Source organism: Mustela nigripes, chromosome 3, assembly GCF_022355385.1.
Source record: "Mustela nigripes isolate SB6536 chromosome 3, MUSNIG.SB6536, whole genome shotgun sequence".
In the NCBI taxonomy this organism is placed as follows: domain Eukaryota; kingdom Metazoa; phylum Chordata; class Mammalia; order Carnivora; family Mustelidae; genus Mustela; species Mustela nigripes.
The window spans coordinates 17,740,967-17,763,409 of NC_081559.1; the positions used below are offsets into that span (position 1 = coordinate 17,740,967).

The window sequence follows — 22,443 nt, forward strand, 5'->3', positions numbered from 1 at the left end:
AAAACAAAAAACAAAAAAAGTAAAATAGAAAAAGGACTTCCATAAAATTAAAAGGAGTTTCAACCCAGCAACTAACACCATCATATTTAATGGAGAAGCATAAGAGAAGTGCCCTCATTAAATCTCCTCCCATTTAAAGGAAAAGAAGCTGCCCGTCATCTCTTGCATTATTCAGTATTGTTCTGAAAGATCTGGATTCTCTCGGGAATGAAGACATGCAGTTGATATGAGAGGTTTAAATATTGGAGAGAAAGAGACCAAAATATCCCTCCCCCCGCCCCACACACTGCATGATTGTTTAGTTAGAAGCAAGAGAGTCAAACTAGACCAGTATTTGAAATTAAGAGAGTTCAGAAAGGTTTCTCTTTATAAGAAAACCATTAAAAAATCCATAACTTTCCAGTATACCATCATTAATAATTAAGGAAAAGATACTTTTTCTTTATTCAAAATAAGGGAAAGGTCTTTATTCAAAATAAGAACAATAAGCATAAAAGAGCCAGGTGCCCTCAGTGAGAAACCTAGACTGAGAAGTAAGCCACATACAGCCATTACTGACAGATGTTTGCACCTCAAAATACAGGTATAATGCAAATCAAACCAAAATACTCGTAAGATTAACCTGGCATCTTAGAAATGATTTTAAAGTCCTTCTAGAAGAATAATTGTTTAATAATAGCTAACAATTTAAAAAATCAAAATAGCAATCATGTCAGCAAGACACCAGAAGAGGGAGCCCTAGCCCCTCCTAGCCATCATCCTACCCCAGCCACACGGATTAAACATCACCTCAGTTCTTGTTTCTGTCTGGGGAACTCAGGGAAGGACTAGACCGTATGTTCAAGGCCTGATTTCACTGGGGGTTGCCTGAAGAATGGGCTATTTCAGTAAAAAAGCAGGAGTAGGGGAATATCCTCACCTTCTAACGTGCCATCCACAATAAAAGCCAGGTAGATTTAAACCTTAAATGTCCAAAAAAAAAAAAAAAAAAAAAAATCAAGCCACGTTAATACCACCCCCACCCCCAAATCAATCCATGTCACAGCAATACAGCTGAAGGCTCATTTGATTTTTTTAATGCAGAAAAATTTTCCAAGCATAAAATTGTGTGAGAAGTCAGAAAAGGTTAATAATGTTTTCATAGGAATTAAAAATGTCTATGTATAGCAAGTCACATTATAAATTAGACTAAAAGGAAACAACCATAAAGAAAGGTTTCCCACAGCTAGAGTTTTAAAAGCTCAAATACATTAATCAAACAAGCTGACGCATCGGTAAAACTGGGCAGAGAACAGTGACAGAAGAGCAAATACAGTCACCTTCTAAGTGAAGAAGAAATGGACATTAAGGCAAATAAAACATATTCTGCTCATAAAAGTACCAAAGTTCAAAATTTGATGATAGTAACAAGTTACAAGTAAGAGTAACAAGGATCAAGAGAAATAGTTATTTGAATTCACTGGGTGCACAGTTTGGTATATCCTTTCTAAACAATAATTTTTCAGTAAGTATTAAGAGTCTAAAAATATTCCCACTTCTCATCCTAGTTATCCCACTTAAAGAAATAAACCCTACTGAACTATCTGGGAAATCATGCACAAAGAATAATGTACAAGGATTTCAATAGTATAATTTCAAGTTTTAGCAAAAATTGGAAGTAATTCAAATATCCAACAAAAGAAGAGGGGTTAAATAATGTTATATCCATTTAAATGAAACCTGCAAAGCAATGTGTCAGAAAATTTGTAATGGCAATGGGAAATGTTCAAAAACACTGATATAGAAATATATCAATAATACATTCTGCAGTATGATATAAACTATATCAGAAGTATTTGCAGGGAAAGAAGCACACTAAAATATTAACATATTAACATTAAAATATTAATATTAGTAAAGAGTACACTTGTCACAATGGGCACTGAGTAATGTACAGAATTGTTGAATCACTATATTGTGATTCAACACCTGAAACTAATATAACTCTGTATTTTAACTATACTGGAATTAAAAGAAAAACCTTAATAAAAATATTGAAATAGTGGTTATATCATGGTTTGTAATTTTAATTTTGTTCTTTGTTGGCTTTTCCAAATTTTCTGTAATAAATATGTAATGCCTTATGATTGGAGATAAAAAATTATTTTAAACAATATTTTCTTTGATCATGTTAACATCTTGAAAATATTCCATACACCACACTGAATCTCACGGCATCCTTACAACGTGGTCCAGATTGTTTGTGCATTGGTTCCTTTACCTTTTGGACTCACCTGAGGATGTGGGTTGCTGTTGTCGGTTTGCTGAGCCCGAAATATCATTGGAGATACTTGTCTGGAAGCCTCTGTGGCTACAGTTTCCACTGGTCTAGTCCATCTTTCATGTATTGGTACTTCAGAGCTACTGTACGGAACCAAGATCCTGTTATAAAGCAGAGTTTTATAAGACATTGTAATGATAATTATCAGGCATGACATGAGGAAAGCCTTTTTAGAAAATGTTAAATCAGATATTAACTCTGATATTCAAAATAGCATTAAAGTAGCATAACTTCCCCCCCCCCCCCCCTTTTCCCATCCAACTACTTAGGTGATAGACAGCAATCGGCCAATAATGGAAATGGAGATTCTATTTACTGCCCTGCTTCTTGATGATCTAGGAATAAGAATGCAAAGAAATTAAGGAATGACTGCATAAAATCCCCCAAGGTCATCCTGTTCAGGTCAGATACTAGGGGTTTTGAGCACAGATGTGTGCATAATTATTGTGTCATACTGGAAAGAACATAGAATAGAGCAGTCAGTTTAAGGGCAGACATATTCCATTTTATGTAGTTCCACTTAGTTTCATTCCTTTTTTCAAAAATGATTTTATTATTTATTTATTTTTTTAAAAGATTTTATTTATTTATTTGACAAAGAGATAGAGAGAGAGAGAGAGAGATCACAAGCAGGCAGGCAGGCAGAGAGAGAGGCAGAAGCAGGCTCCCTGTGGAGCAGAGAGCCCGATGCGGGGCTCGATCCCAGGACCCTGAGATCATGACCCAAGCCAAAGGCAGAGGCTCAACCCACTGAGCCATCCAGGCGCTCCCAAAAATGATTTTAAAGCATCTCATCATCTTGAGTTATTGAAGATAAAAGATGGAAAACAAAAGCAGAGAACTCCTCGCTCACAGAGATTTCATATTTAATGAACAGATGAACATACGATTGTTATTGACATGATGTGACTTTATTTCTACAGAACGTGATGGGCTCATAGGGAGAGAAGTGATTATTGTGTGGTACACTTAATTATGCAGATAAGCCGTGGGGGCATTTGGGGATAACCCTGGACTTCCTTGTCACATATCTTTGAGTGACACATTCTCTTTCTACCCTATGTGAGATCATTTTGATTCCTTTGGGTTGTTCCATACTGTTTTCTGTACTCATCCAAACAGCAAATATATATACTGAATTTGTTTTTGGAACAAAAATGACATTTCATGCATACTGTTCTGCCACTTACACTTTTTGTTAATGGAGGATGATGAATGCTCTCTACTGTCATAGATGGGTGCTTAAATTTGTTCATTTAAGTGGATTCATTATATTCTGTCGTCTGCCTGTATCACGGGTGTTCCACCATTTTTCTACCGGTAGACTCTTAGGTTCTTTCTGGTTTATTACTCCACCCCTCCAGTGCTGTTATGTGTGTCCTTATTTAGTATTTAGTGGTACTTTCATTCCTATAGGATCATCCCCTTCAGTATTCAAACATGCTGTTACTTTTCCCATCATAACAAAACATTCTCTTCAAGTCAGGTACCCTACCTACACTATCCCTTTGTTCCCTCTACTGTAACAAATCCTGGAAAGAACTGGATTCGGTATCTTCAATTCCTCAGCTCCCATTCTCTCCTAAACCATCTCTAGTCTGATTTTTTTCTACGACCACCGTCCTACCCTGCTCTTTTGGAGGTCATCAATGATAGCCAAAGGCCAATTCTTACTTGCCCTCGCACAGCATTTGACAGAGTAGACCACGCCCTCCTCCTTAAAACACTTTATATACCTGCCTTCCACGATTCCTCATTTCCTTGGTTTTCTCCTGGATCTTTCATCTTTTTTGTCTCCCCTAATGGCTCATCTTCTGCTCTCCAGGTGTGTAGTGTGGACTGTTGTAGGGCTCAATCTTCTATTCTCCTCTTTCCTGTCTATACTCTCCTTGGTGATCTCATACAATCTCACAGCTTGAAGAGCCATCATGCCAACAACTCCCAAATTTGTACCTCTGGGAGGCTTTCCTCCAAATTCCAGCCATGAATGGGGAATGGCCTATTCAACATTTCCATGTGATGTCTGAGATATCTCAATCTTAACATAGCCCAAACAGAACTTCTTATCGTTCCTCCCAAATCTGCTCTACCTACAGCCTCGCCATGTCAGATCACAGCTGCTTTCTCCTTCTACCTACTATGGAATACTATACTATACAATAGATTAGAGTAGATACAAGATACAAGAATTGACCCATAGATCTGAGGATGAGAATATCAGTTATCTTAATTGATCCAAGTATATAAGGAAATCTGATATGTGAGAAAATTGGCATTTTAATTAACTGGGGAAATGTTAGCCTAATTGGCTATGCATCTGAAAGAAAGCAAAGCCAGACCCTTGCTGAAATAAATTCCAAATGGATTGAAATTCAAACTCAACATTAAAAAATGAAACACTAGAAGAACATTTAGAAAGTTACGTGACCTTGCTTCTACCCTTGCCTCCACCCTGCCTTCCCTCTAGACTATTCTCAGCATCTCCACTTTCTGCACTCTGCCACACTGGCTTCCTTGCTGTTCTTTGGACCTGCCAAGCACACTCCCAGATGGATAGCCAATTATGCTTTTGTGTGTGTGTGTGTGAATGAAAACACCACATTTATCATATGTTGGGTTTCCATTTAGGCTTATATCAATCATTAAATTTTGTATTCTTGTCCTCAGATCTATATGTCTATTCCATTTTCTTAGAGAGAGAGAGCAAGCATGGAGGGGCAGAGAGAGAGGAAGAGGGAGAATATCAAGCAGGATCCATGCTCAGACCAGAGCCAGACAGAGGGCTCGATCCCATGACCCCAAGATCATGAACTGAACTGTAATCAAAAGCCATATGCTTAACCAACTGAGCCACTCAGGTGCCCCCCATTCTTTTTTTATATAATGCTATTTGGTCTTGGTTGTTTATAGTAAATTTTAACATCGGTTGAAGAACATCCTTTCCCATTAGTCTTCAGTTTCATAATTTTAAATATTCTTGTTTAATTTATTATTCCAAAAATGTCTTCAAAATAATTTTTTCCTATTTAAAAAACATCGTGATTCTATTTGGAAATGCACTTAGTTTAAATACAGTTGATTCTCATTACTGATGGCCATTATACTCTACACAGTCACTGTTAACAATATTAGGGAAAATTGACCCACTGCTTCAAGGGGAAATAAAAGGTTAGGTTCTTGCTAGTCTCTGGTTAGATTATTTTTGTCATCCAAGCAACATATAACTTTGTTTTATACATGTCTTGTATATGGACACCTTATTTAATACATACTGTCAATTCATTTCACATAGAACCTATGGTCAACAGCACTATAGCTCATGCTTGAATGAAGGTTGTTTAAGATACATATTTTCTTCTTAAGGTGCTTCATAACCTTTCTGTGCTTGGGAAGAGCAGACAACATTTCAGCACGGTGTTTGGGGGCAATTTGCACTAATGAAATCACCATTAAAAAGCACAAAAATGTGAAAAGGATGTGTTTATGATATGAGATCTGAAACAAGAAGACAGAATGATTCTCAGTTCGACCTCAGGGGTGCATCAACAGTTCAAATATTTTGCCACTCTGTGCCTGTCTGCAGATGACCAGGGAAACATCACAAGTATTGATTTTAGGGTTATACATAAATTTTCATGAGTAAGTGCATTCATAAATACAGAATCTGTGAATAATGAGAATCAATTGTATTAATTTTTGGAGCATGTACAATTCTTATGCCAGAGTCTTCTCTTCCAGGAATTTGATATGTTTCTCCTTTCATTCAGGTCTTATTTGCTGTATTCTGAAATATTATAGTTTTTTAAAAGGTGGTTTTTGTATCCTTTTTGCTAAGCTTTTTTCCCCTAAGTTTCTCTTTAAAATAATTTTTACAGGTACTGTAAAGGGGATTTTAATAAAATCTCTAGCTGACGACTACTATCATAATGAAGTAGTCATATCATATGACTATCATAATGAAGACCTACTAATCTGTGTGTATGCATTTTATTTCCCACTACTCCAAGCCTATTTATTCTAGTTATTTTTACTAGAGCTACCTGAGCTTTCTTGGGAACTTAAAATCATATTACCTGCAAATGAAAGTAATTTTGTCTGTTTCACTGTTTTAATTTTCTTTTTTATTATATTTGCAAGAACTTCCAAAACTATTTAATAACAGTGTTGATATTTGGCACCTAACTTTCAGTTATGTTTTTTGCAAATGAAAGTGTTCTCAGTGTAAACTATTATATGTAAAGTAAGTGAAACCACATGAAAAGGAGGTTTATTACCTTGCAGGATATTTGCTAAATCAATGAATGAATTTAGTATCATCACTTGGCAAAATCACAAATCTCTTAGAAGATGGACAGTAGTAATGTGTCAACTTAATAGATATTAAGGATGTGTTTTGCTTCTTACCACATTGTTAAATAATAATGTCCCACATTCCTTTCTCCTAAATAAGACACTAATCAGAATTTCTGAACTCATTAATATCTAGGTGAGGCTGAAAATTATTACATAAGAATTTTACTTTGGGGAACACTGTTGTACTCAGGTGGACAGAGTAGAACACACTGACATTCTAAAACCCTTTAGCTTTGCATAGCGATTGAATTTCCCTTTCCTCCTCTTATCTCTACTGATGCCACTCTGGGAGTAGGACAGGTCATCTCTACTATCAGGTGAATTCACTGAGTCACAAAAACATGAAGCCACTTCCCGAAGGCTACACATCTGAATGAGGACAAAGCTCAATCGAATTTCAACACTTTGTAATCACTCTTGTGACACGTTCCCATGCTCCATTCTATAAGAGTTCATGTCCTACCTTATTACCCCCATCAATCTCTTCACCACACATCCTTCATTGTATTATTCAGGCCATTGACCCATCATTCAATAAACATTTATTGAGCATTTGTCAAATTTAGACATTAGTTATAGATTCTGGAAATATATCTGGAAACAATAAAAATTTCTCCAGCCCTGCCCCTGAGCTTACATGATACCAAACAAACAAAAAATAAAAGTAAAATATATAGGGTGTAAGGTACTGATGAAATGCTCTGAAGAAAAATAAAGCAAGGGAGAGGATTGTGAGTGCCAGAGGGGGACAGAGGCTGAAAGGTTAAGTAGTCACGGATGGGGCGCCTGGGTGGCTCAGTGGTTTAAGCCGCTGCCTTCGGCTCAGGTCATGATCTCAGGGTCCTGGGATCGAGTCCCGCATCGGGCTCTCTGCTCGGCAGGGAGCCTGCTTCCCTCTCTCTATGCCTGCCTCTCCATCTACTTGTGATTTCTCTCTGTCAAATAAATAAATAAAAAATCTTTAAAAAAAAAAAAAAAAAAAAAAAAAGTAGTCACGGATGGACTTAAGGATGAGATAGCATTTGAACAAAGACCTCTACGGGTCTTTATTACTATAATAATAATTATTATTATTTCTATTATTTTTTGAGAGAGAGAGAGAGAGCATGTACATGTGTGCAAAGTGGGGGAGGCGGCAAAAAGAGAGGAAGAGAGAGAATCTTAAACAATCCCCATGCCCAGTCTGGAGCCTAACTCAGGCCTCTGTCCCATGACCCTGAGATCATGACCTGAGTCAAAACCACGTGTCGGAAGCTTAAACAACTGAGCCTCCCAGGTGTTCCCCCTCTAGGTCTTTAGGAGTGAGGCTCAAGCCATGCAGGTTGGTGGGCTTGGGATACTTCCTTGAGGTAAGGGTTTACGTCATTAGAGGGGCCGATCTGGCTTAGTCTTGTGGGGCAGGGGAAGGAATGAGGCCTGGAGCACAGATAATGTGGGGCTGGGGAGATGAAACTGGAGAGGTTTGGGGGGGGGGGGACATGCAGAACTTTTCTAAGCCATTATGACTTCTAGTTTTTAGCTTTAAAACAATGGGAGGAGAATGGAGGAATTTGAGGCTAGGAGTTTGGGGGAGGCGGGCACATGAGGGATGCATCATATTTTTACTTCCAAAACATCAGTCTGGCTTCAGTGGCCAAAAGAAATCAAATTAAGAGTCTGAATCTTTGTGTTCTAAGTATGAGAATGTAGGAATTTAGACAAGATCTCAAGTATTCAATAAATCCAGATGACTAATCGACACATTGTATTGTTTCTATGCTAGGGAAAGATGAAACCTGCCTTGAAGAAGACAGATGAATTGGTGCCTGATATCTTTGTTCTTATTTTTAAATTCCTTGTACTATATTAAAGATACACATCAAATGATAAATTCCCTAACTTTGAAGATATATTGATAACAACCTGTTAAGTAAATGTGATATGGGTATAATAAATGGCATCTAATTGGAATGTCAACATATACTTTTTCCTTAAAGAGCTATAAAAACTTGTTTAGATTGGAAAGTGACAAAAGGACCCTAAAAATTAGGTCTGGGATTGAGACAGAAATATGCTGGTGGGTGTCTGAGAAGAGATTAGGAATTATAAAAGGAATTAGTAAATGAATACCATTCTGATTTAAATCTATCTGTTCTACTCTCACTAGATAAAATGGTAGTGAATTAATATTTCTGGGGTTTTTTTCCTCCCCGATGTTTGATGATCATAAGCCCACAGAAACATTATCTTTTTGCTTTATTTTCTACAATTTTTAATTTTGAAGAAGTGGTTACTTCCAAAATTAACATCACAAAGACTTTTGTAAAAAAAAAAAAAAAGATTTAATTTTAAGTAATCTCTGCACCCAGGGTGGGGCTTGACCTCACAATCCACAAGATCAAGAGTTGTATGCTCTACCTACGGAGCCAGCCAAGTGGCCTTATCACAAAGACTTTTTAAAGTCCTCTTTAGGCTGGCAATCTTTTGGTAAGTGATGGGTGACCTCATTCACCAGTCATGTTGGGTATGTTTTGGCTTAACCCTCTGGAGCACAATTTGGTGTTCTGAATTTTGAGAGTTAACAGAGTTAACAACTTTTGATCCAATGGTTTTACTGGAGTAAATTTATCTTAGTAAAATATTAAAACTATAGGAAGATGCATGAATAGGGATGTTGACTACAGAGTTTCAGGGGGCAAATTCTAAAAATAACCAAAATGTCCAATGATATAAGGGGTTCCTTGTATGTTATGATACTTCCTTATAAGGATGAGAGCGAGGTGATTAAAAATAATACTTTGGAAACTAATGACATGGGAAATACTGTCCATACGGAAAAGAAAAGAAGAATGTAATATTGTATCTACTGCATAATTCCTGTTTTGGTAATACTAACACGTGACTAGCATTCGTCTGTGAGTGATAGGATTCTGAGTGTCTTTCCTTTCCCTTTTTAATAAAAATTCAGTATTCATTCTAAGTTAGGCTTTCAAAAGCAAACCAATAGAAACTAAAGATATAAAAACAAAAAACAAACAACCCAGGGATATAAAGCAGTCATTCAAATACTTTAATATTAAGTGTCTTCCGTGTTTGATGCTTTAGTTGGAATAATTCTAAAAGATGGGATGGGCCATTTAGAAGTATTTTTTGCCTTTTGTTCTGTTTGAAAATTAAGGATCATTTCTGGAGGGGAAGTGCATCTTCAGCCCCCAGCCAGCCCAGCCTCCTGCCTTCTTTCTGACCAGCATTAGGAAACCAGGCCTCAGGGCTGCCACTCTGCAGGACGGTCACTCACAGACACTCACCCGGCCTGTGTGTCATTAGCCAGCTTCCCTGGAGTCGCCTGGTCCAGCAGCCACCGCCTTCTCGAAGTTTCTTTTCTCCTACTGCGTCCTCGGAGCAGGTTGCTTCTGAGGGTCCTGACCAGGCATTTCGTATTCTCCTTTGGCGACATCTGCCGGAACGGCCACCCGTAAAAAGGAGAGTCCTATCAGAGTACCTGGGTCTTTTTTCCTCATTTGGGCAAACTGGCCACCATGAAAATTTTTGGAACTACTTCACTCACTTTTATGTCCTCAGAAAAATCATCTTCCTTCCGTACTACCTGCATATCTTGCCACTCTCTCTGCTTGTCCACAGAGTGTAAGTTTCCAAATTAAATACCACTCGCTTACAATTAACCCCTCTTCCTGAAAGTGATCCAGGAACGTGGAATTCTAAAGCAAGAAGGGGTACGGAGCAGGGCTAAATCCAGGGCTGCCAATAGTTGGGGTGTGGATTCTCTTCAGAACTGCATGATCACTGGTGGAGTTATCTCCAGAAAAATGCTATGCATATAATTCTGTATAGAATTTCAGTGGATTCACAGACCCTCTGAGGTCCACCCGTCAACCCCACGTTAAGAACCTTTGCCAAAAGAACAAAGGAATGAGGTATCTTATGAAAAATTTTCAGCCCTGGAAATCTGAAGTGTAGTAACAAAATGACCACACGGTGTCAGTCTAACATCGATAAGTCCGATTCCTCCCCTGAGATTTAGGAAAAGGGAGCTGATGGGCCAATGAACTTGAGCATCTGGGTTATCCACGTTCCGCAAAACAATGCCCACTGGGAACTCTTTAATACCTCCAAGCACTTGACTTTAGCGGACCATTCATGTTCAAGAAAAGGAGGTGAATTTGTCTTTGGTAGGGATAGCTAACCAACACCCTTCACTACTGCCCTGTTTGAGGGTGATACCTCTGTACAGAGAAACTGAGTAATGGGAACTTAGTGAAGAGAAGAAAGTGTTCTTTGGGGAAAATGAAAATGCTCTTCATTTAAAATTGACTTTGCCATTTCTCTTTTTTCTTCAAAAGGTCTAAATTCTCTTGCTGAGTATTTAGAATTTTCTTAAAGAACATTTAAAAGGCAACTATGAAGTCTTAGTTTTCTATTCCTTCCATCCAAATGCAGATAGTAATTTTTCCCTTTCATTTTTCCTAAAGAAAAAATACTGGAATTTCGGGAAGAGACATGTGAAAAGAGAAAAGTTTCCCCAAAAGATAGTAATAATTGGAAATCTGATTTTCTCATTTTTACCAAACCAAGCCTTTTCTTTGAACCGTACTCACTTCCAATGTTTCTCCCCTTTTATTCCTCAGATATTTTCTGCCATATATTGTGGGACCAGTCCCGTGAGATTGAACTCTGTTTGGCCTTTTCATGTCCCCAAAGGTTCTATTAGAATCTATGATGTAGAGAAAGCATATGGATATTGAGAGGTATTTTCAGTAAAGTTTGTTTCTTCCTTGTTACTTCCTTGAATATTATCGCGAATGAAAGGAACAGAGAAAGTCCTTTAGTTGCTGTAGCTGGCAGCCCTGACTGGATTCATAAATCATTGGTGTGCAGTGGGTTAGAGGTTACCTGGACGCAGACCTCCATCACAGGATGGACCTTCTGGGGAGATCCTCTGTGAAGCCCAGCAAAGAAGCACGCTTGGCAGAGGTCAAAGTTGAGACACTTCAGACAGCGGTATCTGCCAATAACAGTGGAAGCGCGGATAATGTCACAACCAGCCCGTGAGCAGATCAGGTGTACAATGAGCACCCCAAAACATACAGGACACATCTACGCTATCAAGGAAGTGCAAAACTTCCCCCAAACTTTGTAGGGATGTTAAGTGACTCTAACATGTTTATTTACTCAAAGAATTAATCTTTTGGTGGTACTTTTTTTTATAATATGGCATTATATTAACATAGTTTCGCCTAGCAGACTACAGTCTGGAAGTCTGATTCATGCCCCCCGTGAATATGCCAAGCACGTTGCCTACGCAGGGTACTGTGTGCCACAAATCTTGGGATAGACCCCTAAGTCTGGGGCCACCTCTTCTGTGGCTGCACAACGCATTCATATATTTTGAATTTAGTTGCCCACTTAAAAAATAAAATAAACCAGGAGATGTTTCAGTATATTCTGACCTTTGACTCCTTTTGAAAATTGTCAACATCTGATAACACTGGACCTGCATTTCCTGCATGGTACTGGGGAAGATAAAATTGTGGACAAAGAATCTGAAATAAAATGTGCGATTTTCTAGAAGTCCAGCTGTAGGAAAGAAACGGGGTGGAGGAGGGGCTAGTTCCTCTAGCCAGTGTGTGGGGGAGAGGGTCGGGGAGAGACCCCTGCATCCAAGTTTCTTAACACATCAACCCTGAAGTCCTTCCCATACGAACAGTGGCATCCTTAAGTCTCCGGTGGTAACGGGGGCGGGGGGGAGAGTATCTTGAGACACGGTGGGAAGGAGGGGTGTCTCATAACACTCAGGGAAAATAGGGTGATACCACACCTCTGTGCTCTTCAAATTTCATGTCTTGCTGCAGAAAGAGGTTAGGGAAGCTTGCAGTACTAACTGGCAAAGTTAAGCAATATGTGATTATACGCCACGTGTGAGGCATTGGAAGGCAAGTGCTATAGGACGGAGAGAGGCAGAGACACCTGGGGGTGGGTGAGACGTTTTCATGGAGGAAGAGCGCCTTTGGGCTGGAGACCCGGGAGGAGGAAATCACAAGGAGAAAGAGTGAGGGAAGGGGGCTGGAGCCACGAAGGAGGTTTGGGGCACCGCACACCTGTCGGACCTGAATTTCAGACATTTGGATTATTCTAAAGAACAGAGGAATCCAAACTTGGAATGCCCCTGAGGCTGGATGGCAGAACAAGAGAATGTAAGGTCTGTGCAGCCAACCGTCAGCTGCCCTTGTTCAAGGCTGTACCCCAACACCTAGTTCCATGGTAAGGTATTAATAAATAGTGTCCAGCGGCTAGAATAGGAGGTAATGTTTTGGAACACTTACTGAAGGGCAGGCAGTATACATGTGTTGACCATGGGTCATCACCATGAAAGCTCTTTAAGGGAAGGTGTTCTTATGATTATCGTTTTTCCAGATGAAGAAACTGAATCAATCAGATTTTAAGCGACGGACACCAAGTTACACAACTTCTTGGTCCGCGGTAGAAGTAGGCTTTGAGCCCAGGGATACTACCCGAATGGAGAAATAGCTATTTTAGCAACTAGCATGGGCCACCAGTGCCAGAGGCTTGAGGCAGAGGCACACACCACCATTCCTAGTGACCATGAAGTGGGAACGTCAGCTCGGCTGTTCAGAGGATACCTAGTTAATGCTGCAGACTTTTCAATGACCATTAGTTGAATGAAGTTAAGGGAGTGACTTAGCTTATGCACAAGGAAAATGGGACTAGTAAACTCTGCCTTCTTGGCTGCCCTTGACTTGTCTGGGACAATACACTGACCCCAACCTTGCATTAATTCCTTTATGCTCAGAAACTACCCACAGGTATACAAGGAAAGGTATGGTATGAATAATGAGATTGGTCTGTTGATGTCTTTACCAGGAAAAATCAAGTTGGTTTTTTTTTTTTTCCCCAATGTCATCTCAACTTACATCTCAACTTAGCATAAATGGGATGTGTCCAGCTAAAATATAACACTGGCTTAGCACCGATCTATGGTCTTTGCACTTTTTCTTATTTTAGAAGGTTAAGCCTTTGCCTTCTTCCTGTTACCTCCAGGTCTGCAAACACTTCGGCTCTAAAATGACTTTATTAATCTCACTAAAACATAAAGCCTTGAGGTTATCGCTGGAGTTTGGGAGAGCCAAAAACAAGAGTTTAAGGTTAGGACTGTCATAAATTCCAATAATTTCTAATAGACGCAGAAGGTTACAGCTAAAAGAAGCCTAGCACTCCAATGGGCCCAGCCCCCCTTATTTTACTTATTTTACTTAAAGAAACTGAGGTCCAGAGAGGTTAATGGCCTTGTGCAGGTATCCAGGTGTCTGCATGTACGAGAACTTTACATTGACTTGGATGTCTAGGACGAAGGATGGTTTGCAGAGGCATTTCTAAGAAGAAGTGAATTTCATTCTCAATAGAAAGGGAACTGAACTGAACTTTAAAAAATTGCACTTCTTGCCCTCTGCCTTGGCATGACCTGTGTCATTCAAGCTCTTTGAGACTCCTTTATAAAATAGGAGCAATAGGGGTGCCTGGGTGGCTCAGTAGGTTAAATCGTCTGCCTTCAGCTCAGGTCATGATCCCAGGGTCCTCAGATCGAGCCCCGCATAGGGGTCTCTGTTTAGCAGGGAGCCTGTTTCCTCCACTCTCTCTGGCTGCCTCTCTGCCTACTTGTGATCTCTGTCTGTCAAATAAATAAATAAAAATCTTTAAAAAAAAATAGGAGCAATAATATCTGCTTTATGTTACACATAATACTTTTGAAAAAATATTTCAGTGTAAAAGTTGTATTTTATATAATTGCAAAGTGAATCCTGTACCTGGTCCAGGGCAGTGCTTGCAGTAAATACTCAATTAGTGTTTGTTTGTTGGTTAAATGATCGCAACGTGCATATAACATGATAAATCCTATTCACGTTCCTCCACGGTCCAATATAAAGAGAGTTTATCTTTCATTGTGGTGTGGAGATTTCTTTGGTTCGGTTTGCTCAGTTTCCAAAGGTCCTTTCCATTTATGTTTTATTGCTTAAAGGATAGTTATTTGCAGAGAGGTTTTCCTGAGTGAAATGTCACCATGTCCTCAGAATTCTCTGCAAACCCTCTTCGTTTTCTCGGCAAAGCTAGAATCTTCCAGCTTCCTAGCGGATCCAGCAGATGGATTTTATACCCACGGGGGGCATGTTTACCATCTGGGTTAGTTAAGATCTGAAAGTATAAGATGAGAAGAACAGAGTCTCCAAGTCCTCACTCCTGCCCCTTCTGGACACCCCGTTCTTTGACTTGTTTTTAGCAACCCAGCTGTCCCAGCGAGTCAGTCCTACTAAACCTTCAGCTCCTGCCGGGATTCATTCACCAGGATAATGGCATCCCTGGGCCTGGTGTTGACCTGCTAGTTTCCTTCTTTCCTCCCCAAGTCTATCTGACGTTAATTTCACTTCCTTACTGTTTTATTTATGAGAGACCAACAACACCCTTTTCCTAAGGGAGGGTTTGACTGTCTTCAAAGATATGGAAAGATCTCCCCTAGCTTCCCAGTCCGCCCTTTCCTCTAAGCAGAGTGAGGATCTGGTGTAAGCTGTGCCCCTCCCTGCAAACCTGATTTTTCCTTTGGTTCCTGAGACCCTGTTCCCAGTTGTCTACACTGGGAGGCAGCATGGCATCATGATTGCAAAGCGGTGCCTGGGGATTCAGTCTGCCAGTAATTACTTGCCACCATGTGCAAGTTATTTAGCTTCTCGGCAAACTGGGGATAGTAATATCACCTTTTATAGAGGTTTTAGCAAGTCCTTAAATGATATGATCCATGTGAACCACTCAACTTAACACTTAATAAACTATTATTAGTACTATAATTCTTATGCATGATTCCAAAGTATTTGGAAGTGGGTTTTTTTTTGTTTTTTTGTTTTTTTTTTTTTTGGTAACAGAAGAAAAAATATTTTTCTCTTAGAGGAATAAAAACGTTTATTGATCAGACCACGTGCCAATGGAAGAATTTAATATTCTATTAGCTGTAGAAGATAAAATATAATTTATTGTTAACCAAGATGCCCCATGCAGAAAATTATTGACCCCGAACTAACAGCTGAGTTTCAGATGTGTGAGGACCACGGAAGAATCTGGAGGGATGTAGCTCCACCCCTAGACCCCGTTGGAGCATGACTGTGTGAAATATTGATGAGTGACTGTACCTCAGTCCTGTGATTGGAAAGTTCCTGCAGATTCTACACCGGGCAGGGTGAGTGACCATTTCTGTAGCAGATAACCGGTAGCAGGTTGGGAGCCACAGGAGGATGGGAGGCTCAGACTGCAACCAAGACAGGAATTTTTCTTCTTTGATTGTTGGGCTCAACACCTGAAAAACAGCGTCTCACTCAAATAGGTTGCCAGGCATGACTCTGGTCTCTCCTGCAGAGGAAAATGTAGTTTTATCTTCTTTTCTGGCTGTTTCTGCCAAAGAAGTCTGTATCTTATACTAGGTTGTCTGGGATGCTGTGCCCAGCCACCGATCTGTCATTTGAACCAGTTAGCACACAAGTCTGCCCCCAACTCCGGGGGACATTTGCATGGTACTCACCCCTTGGAAACAGCTGCGGGTAGCACTTTCCACAGAGCACAGAGTGCGACTCTCCCCTACGACCGCTGGGATCTACAAGAGGCAGGAAACTCCGAGTCAGCTGTGAGAAGCTGGAGAAATACATGACCCCTGGAATCAGCATGCCTGAGTCCTGGTGCTTCCAGCCACGGACTCACAAGTACTTGGTGTATGACACTGGATGAACTGCCCTCATTCAAGCAGACAAGAAATGTGTGGGTTTTGTGCAATGTCCGAATGGGGAGAGTGAATGAACACGGGAGAGGAGGCAGCCAGGAGGAAGGGGGAGACTGCGAAGAGTGTCCAGCCATTGGGGTAGTACTTACTGGGGGATGGCTTCCATTGTTTCACTTCTTATGCTCCCAGGGATGTTATTTTCACCCTCCTTCACTTGTGAATTAATTATATGTAACAATGATACTGTATTCATGTTCAGAGCTGTTTTAAGAAAAATCTTTCCAAACACTTTCATAGCATCCCATTTTAACAAACACCAATTTCGGAGCGAGGGCAGTAGTCATTATCCTTGTTCAAAGCAAGGGGCACTTGAGATTTAATATTTTGCTCCGGATAAAAACAGAACAAGATTTAGCTGCAGAATTGAGATCTCACTTCATGACTCCTTACTCTGTTGATGGGTAGGAGGGAGTCACAGAGCTTTGTCCTTTGGACTCACATTGTAGGGGTTCCAAAGGTTCCATCTGTGCTGGTTTCCACCTTTCAATCAAGGTGACCAAAGGAGTTTCACTTAGGGACTAAGGATCCCTTGTGACTGCCAGGAGGGCCAGGGACTTGGCTCTGACATATCTAGAGGCACAGATGCGTGTCCCTGTCACCTCCATCTATGCCCATGTGGTCAGGAGTCCTCATTTCACGTCTGATGTCTTCTCCAGCACAGGCTGTCAAGAGGCATCGCCTGCAAGCTCAAAAGTAATTTCGAAGACCCCCCTGCTGAGTCCATCAACTCGAATAAACATTCTTCTAATCAGGAAAGTGGCACTTAGAACCACTTTGCTGACAATTAGCCAGGCAGGAGTCAACAAACATTTGCGTAATAGTGACAAGATGGCTGTACTTTAAATTGATAATAACCCCATCACCAGCTGAACAGAAGTAACTACTCCCTACGTCACTTGGCCTTTGTCTGAAAAACTAACTCATTATCCATACTGTGGCCTGTGAGTGTGGAGGAACTAGCTGGACACTTATTAAGAGGGTGTTTCTGAGCCCTTGGAAAGGGGGGTTAACTTCTTGTAAAATAAGGGAAGGGGATCAGGATTCAATTGAATCAATGAATCAATCAAGATTCATTGCCAGCTCTGCGATGCTGACATCAATCAAAAGAAAACTCACTTCTGTAGTGGATTTTAGCCTCCATATTTGGCTTTAAGTATGTGCACAAAGATTTTGTGGATTAATTGCCCATTTGACTAATTTCTTGCAGGTGTGCTATAGAAGACTGCATGTGGCTTAGATGGCATGCTACCCCAGGCAGAACGCCACTTGAAATGATAATTAGGATTCTTGGGGGAGTGGTTTGAATCACATGGTGAGGCCTGGAATTTTCTATGGGAATCCATCTCTGAGTTCTTAATGGAAGTCAATGGGAGGATAATTTGCTATGCAAATTTCCACCTTCCTAAGAGTTTTCTCAGGAGCGTCCTAATGTGGGAGACAGAGCCCTGCTGGAGCTGCCATTTCAGTGGCTCATTGACCTCAGTTGAGCCTGGAACAAGAGCACATTTTTAGGGCTTGTTGGGTAGGGTGCTGGTCTGGGGCTACAGTAGTTACAAAGTGAGAACAAGGATTTCTCCAGGAAAAGGAAAATGCCCCTCAGAACACCTACTTTCATAATATTCACCTAAGCTCCCCGCCCTCGCCTTTTAAGTCCTACTGCATAAATAGGTGGACCGACTTTGCCACTCTCTCTGACTCTCCACCAGCTTAAGTCCTGAGGCATGAGGATGGTTGGGTAGTACCTCTGCCTGGCAGATATGCCTGAGAGTCAGCAGAAAGCTGGTAATGGGATCTATGTGCCACCACCACCACCAGAACAGCTCTGAAATAACTATGCCTGATGTTTAGCTTTCTAAATTTAAAAAAAAAAATCATCACTCCATTTGAAAAAATATGAACATGTTGAATATTATTGGGAATTTCTAGAACTAATGAAATATTAATTATTATGATCGATACAAACATGAGATGTTAAGACCAAATCAAAGCACAGGTAACTTTGGATAGGTTTTTCTTTCTCTCTCTCTCTTTTTTAAAGATTTATTTATTTATTTATTTGAGAGAGAGAGAGAGAGAGAAAGGGAGCAAGTGTAGGAGAAAGAGACAGAGGGAGAGGGAGAGAGAAAGAATCTCAAGCAGACTCTCCACTAAGCTTGGAGCCTGACATGGGGATCAATTTCATAACCCTGAGATCATGACTTGAGCTGAAATCAAGAGTCAAATGCTCACCCAGGTGCCCCCAGGATTGGTTTTTCTAAACCATACCCCCTGTCCTAAAGTTCTAATAATCTTTCTCTTTACCCACCTCCTTCATGACTATTCCTAGTTCAGAATTCTTGGTCCTGAAGAGTACCAGAAGAATAGAGTACCTGAAGTACCTGAAGAGTACCTGAAGGTCCTGAAGAATATGCCACCCCCTTTGGCATATGGATTATTTTGAGCTAAAGGCCAATGAAAACCAGCAGATGCAGGAGAAGCTCTAAAAGCAGGAAAGAAAATGTATACTTGTCAACAAAATGTCTACTTATGAGGGAAATTTCAATTTGCCAAAGATCTCTCCTTCTTCCTACTAGCAAGAAGAGGACACTAAACAACTCTTATCAATGGAGAAGGGACCAACCTAAATCCTCACAACAAACTTTACTAAACAACCCTTGCTCATCATACTTTTCCTGGTAACCTTTTCATCACTTTCCTTCCCCACTGGGAAGCCCAGAACCCATTTGCCTTTGTTTAGCTCAAGATTGTATGTAAGCCTGAGTTCTAGTCATCCCTTTGAGTTACTCATCACTGGGCACTCCCATGTGTACGTGCCATATACATGCTAATAAACTTCTGTTTGTTCTCCTCTTGTTCATCTGTCCTTTGTCAGTCTAATTGACAGGGCTCCAGCCAGAGAACCTTATAAAGTATTCTTTCTTACAGCCTAGATACAGGAGAAAAATGACAGAAAGTTATTATTGCTTCACAGTGCAGAAAACTCACTGTGAGGACTTTATAGGAGCTGGAAGAACAGCAGAGGCATCTTTGAAGCAGGGGTAAAAGGCACACTCGGACAGAAACCACTTCCACACAGCACTGCATTTCATTTATGCTTTCATTAATCTTTGGTCGAAGGCCTTACAACCAGGCACTTTGTAAACCGTTGGAGACATAAACATGAGTGCAATACAGTCCTTCCCCTTGAGAAGCACTCTAGTGTAGAAGGCATACATCTGATAATAATGGCAACAAAATTCAATGAGTGCTATAACAAAGTTATGCACAGGAAGTTAAAGAGCTTTCAGTGAGGAGGTGACTAACGATTTGAATGACTTGAAAGATGAACAGTGTTTTCCAAGTGATAGGCAAAGATATTGCCGATAGATGGAGCTGCACAAGTCAGGGAGGAGAACTCGGCACATGATGGGCAGAGCAAGGATTTTGATATATGGAAGTGAAATTGGCATAAAAAATGCAAGGAAAAATTAAAGTCTGTGGAATAAGCAGAAGAAACCACTGGCGATCTTTTCAGGGGTGATACCTGAATGTATAGAGATATGCATCATTTTTTTACAACTATTTTACAACTCTGCAAGAGAATCAAAGTTAACGTGCAGAAAACAGATTGAATTGTAAATAATTCTCATCTATAGACATGCAAATCAATTCTGGTCTGGTTAGGGACTCACTCCCAACTTCCCCCAAAAGCCAGTCTTGCATCCACCTGCAAGTTCATTTTAATATTCCTTATCTATCAGTTTGTCCATTCTTTGGTTATTTCTTTCAACTAGTTTCAACACCTTACTGATACCCTTTTTTAATTCATAAATTAAATACATTTTTGGACTGGTGTTCATTTTTATAGTCCTATAAAATCATGATTTTACCTCTTTTGAAAAGAAAAGGATTGGGTCAAATCATGAAAGCTTTTCATATGATGCATAAATTCTTTAACTTAGGCTTTGTTCTACAGACAAGCATGGGCAGTGAAGAATTTTAAGCATGAGGGTGACATTTGCATTTTGGAAAAGTCACTGACTGCAGTGTGGGGGCAGAGTTGGAGAGAGGAGAAGCTTGAGTTAGGAAGTGATTATAATGGTCACATCTATGCTCAGGTAACAGCAGTGGCTGTAGAGAGGAAGATTGGCATGGAGAACTGTATTAAGAGAGAACTGACACTGTAAAAATCAGGTTCTTTGATAATAAAGGTGACTAATATAACTGGAGCGAATTTAGAATTCTTAAGTATTAGAGATTTACCTGCTGTAGATCTGTTAGTAGGTTTCTCAAAATGCTTCGAGTCATGCGTGCCCCAGAATCATAAGCTCCCCTGGTATTTTCTGCATAGAGCTGAAAAAGAGCTAGACATACAAAGGGGGAAAGAAATCTTTAAAAGGAACACTTGCCATACGTCTTGGAAGACTAAGTGCCTTGAATTCTAAGCAGTTTATTTGTAGGTATGAAGGGAAAAGGAAAGGAAAGCCATATTTCTCGATTGTTTGCTTGCTACTTTGAAGACTTCCCAAATGAGGTAATTTGACAACTAATGGAAACCAATTCACATTTCAACCTCCTGATAGTTCAGCACATCAGCGATGAAGACCACGAGGTTGGTAAATGGCATTGTGAGGAGAGTCCCGGTCTTTAAAGGAATAATAACTACTTCTGTGCCTGAAAAATCCCCACACAAATAAATAGCGAGGACGACCAGGTTATGAATAATTAGAAAGAATAGATCGACACCTTGAAAACTTTCTTCATGCTGACTGCGTATCGAAGAAAAGCCACACGGCAGGGGAATAGGAATGGGTGAAGAAGATAGTGCTTTGGAGATTTGGAGGTCACTACACTTGATAAACAACTCGGTGAGTTACCTCTGTATTTTGTAAGAGGGCTGTCCCCGGACAAAGCAATCAGGACAGCAGCTGCAGGCACAAGCTTGAGCAAACCCGTTCCTGTGCTACATGGCAACAAAACACAGAGACAAGAATGGGAAAGGCACGGTGATTCTGGGTGAAGTTACCTTATAAAGACTTTAACTATTAACAGAGACTTCTGACATTATTTTCCAAGTTCACACTTTCTTTTTTTTTTTCTTTATTTTCTTTCTTCTTCTTCTTTTTTTTTTTTTTAAAGTTCATATTTTGGTCTGTTTTCCTATATCTAGGTTTTGGCAGACTAAAAATTGAATTAAATTTTTTCATCATTCATTCACTCATTCATTCATGTGCCCAACGCATATTTATTGGATGTTTTCTTGGTGCTAAGCAGTGCACTGGGCCCTGGGGAAACAGGGAGGCACCCTGTCTTCAGGGAGCAGGCAATGTCACTTCCTTAGGATGCACATACCTAGAAACCAAACAAAGATACAAGCACAGAAACATGTACATAAAAGATCCACAAGCTCACAGACCCTCACTTAGAGCCTAATCATCTGTTGGTCACTGACTGTGCAGATCCAAGCCCTCAAAACAATGCCTCAAAGGCAAGAAGATTGTTAGAAGCAGGGGTTGAAATTAGAAATGATGGTCAAAAGCTTAATGTTGGAGGTGTTTTTTTCTCGCAAAAAAAAAAGTTGTTTTTTGTTTTTGTTTTTGTTTTGGTGCGGGGAGGGGCAGATGGGGAGTGAGTGAGAGAATCTTAAGCAAGCTCCAAGCTCAAAGTGCAACCCAAAGAGGGGCTCGATCTCACGATCCTGAGATTATGACCTAAGCTGAGATCAAGACTCAGGTGCTTCCTCAAAAGCTTAATGCTTAGCTAAGGGCACCTGGGTGGCTCAGACAGCTAAGCATCTGCCTTTGGCTTAGGTCATGATTCCAGGGTCCTGGGATCGAGTCTCTCATTGAGCTCCTTGTGCAACAGGAAGCCTGCTTCTCCCTCTGTCTGCCACTCCCCCTGTTTGCAGTCTCTCTCTCTATCTCTCTATGACAAATAACTAAATACAATCTTTTTTAAA

The 22,443-nt window shown here is 40.2% G+C and overlaps 1 protein-coding gene across 1 annotated transcript in view; it reads right to left on the reverse strand.

Moving 5' to 3' along the window:
- Nucleotides 1-22,443, reverse strand: part of DYTN (dystrotelin) — a 46,207-nt gene that overhangs the window by 15,827 nt on the left and 7,937 nt on the right. The window contains exons 4-9 of the mRNA XM_059392651.1: nt 21,362-21,447; nt 20,748-20,848; nt 16,251-16,322; nt 15,865-16,028; nt 11,564-11,675; nt 9,961-10,109 (exon numbers count right to left, since the gene is read on the reverse strand). Of these exons, the coding sequence (XP_059248634.1) occupies nt 9,961-10,109; nt 11,564-11,675; nt 15,865-16,028; nt 16,251-16,322; nt 20,748-20,848; nt 21,362-21,447 (684 nt within the window). The remainder of the gene's footprint in view (nt 1-9,960; nt 10,110-11,563; nt 11,676-15,864; nt 16,029-16,250; nt 16,323-20,747; nt 20,849-21,361; nt 21,448-22,443) is intronic.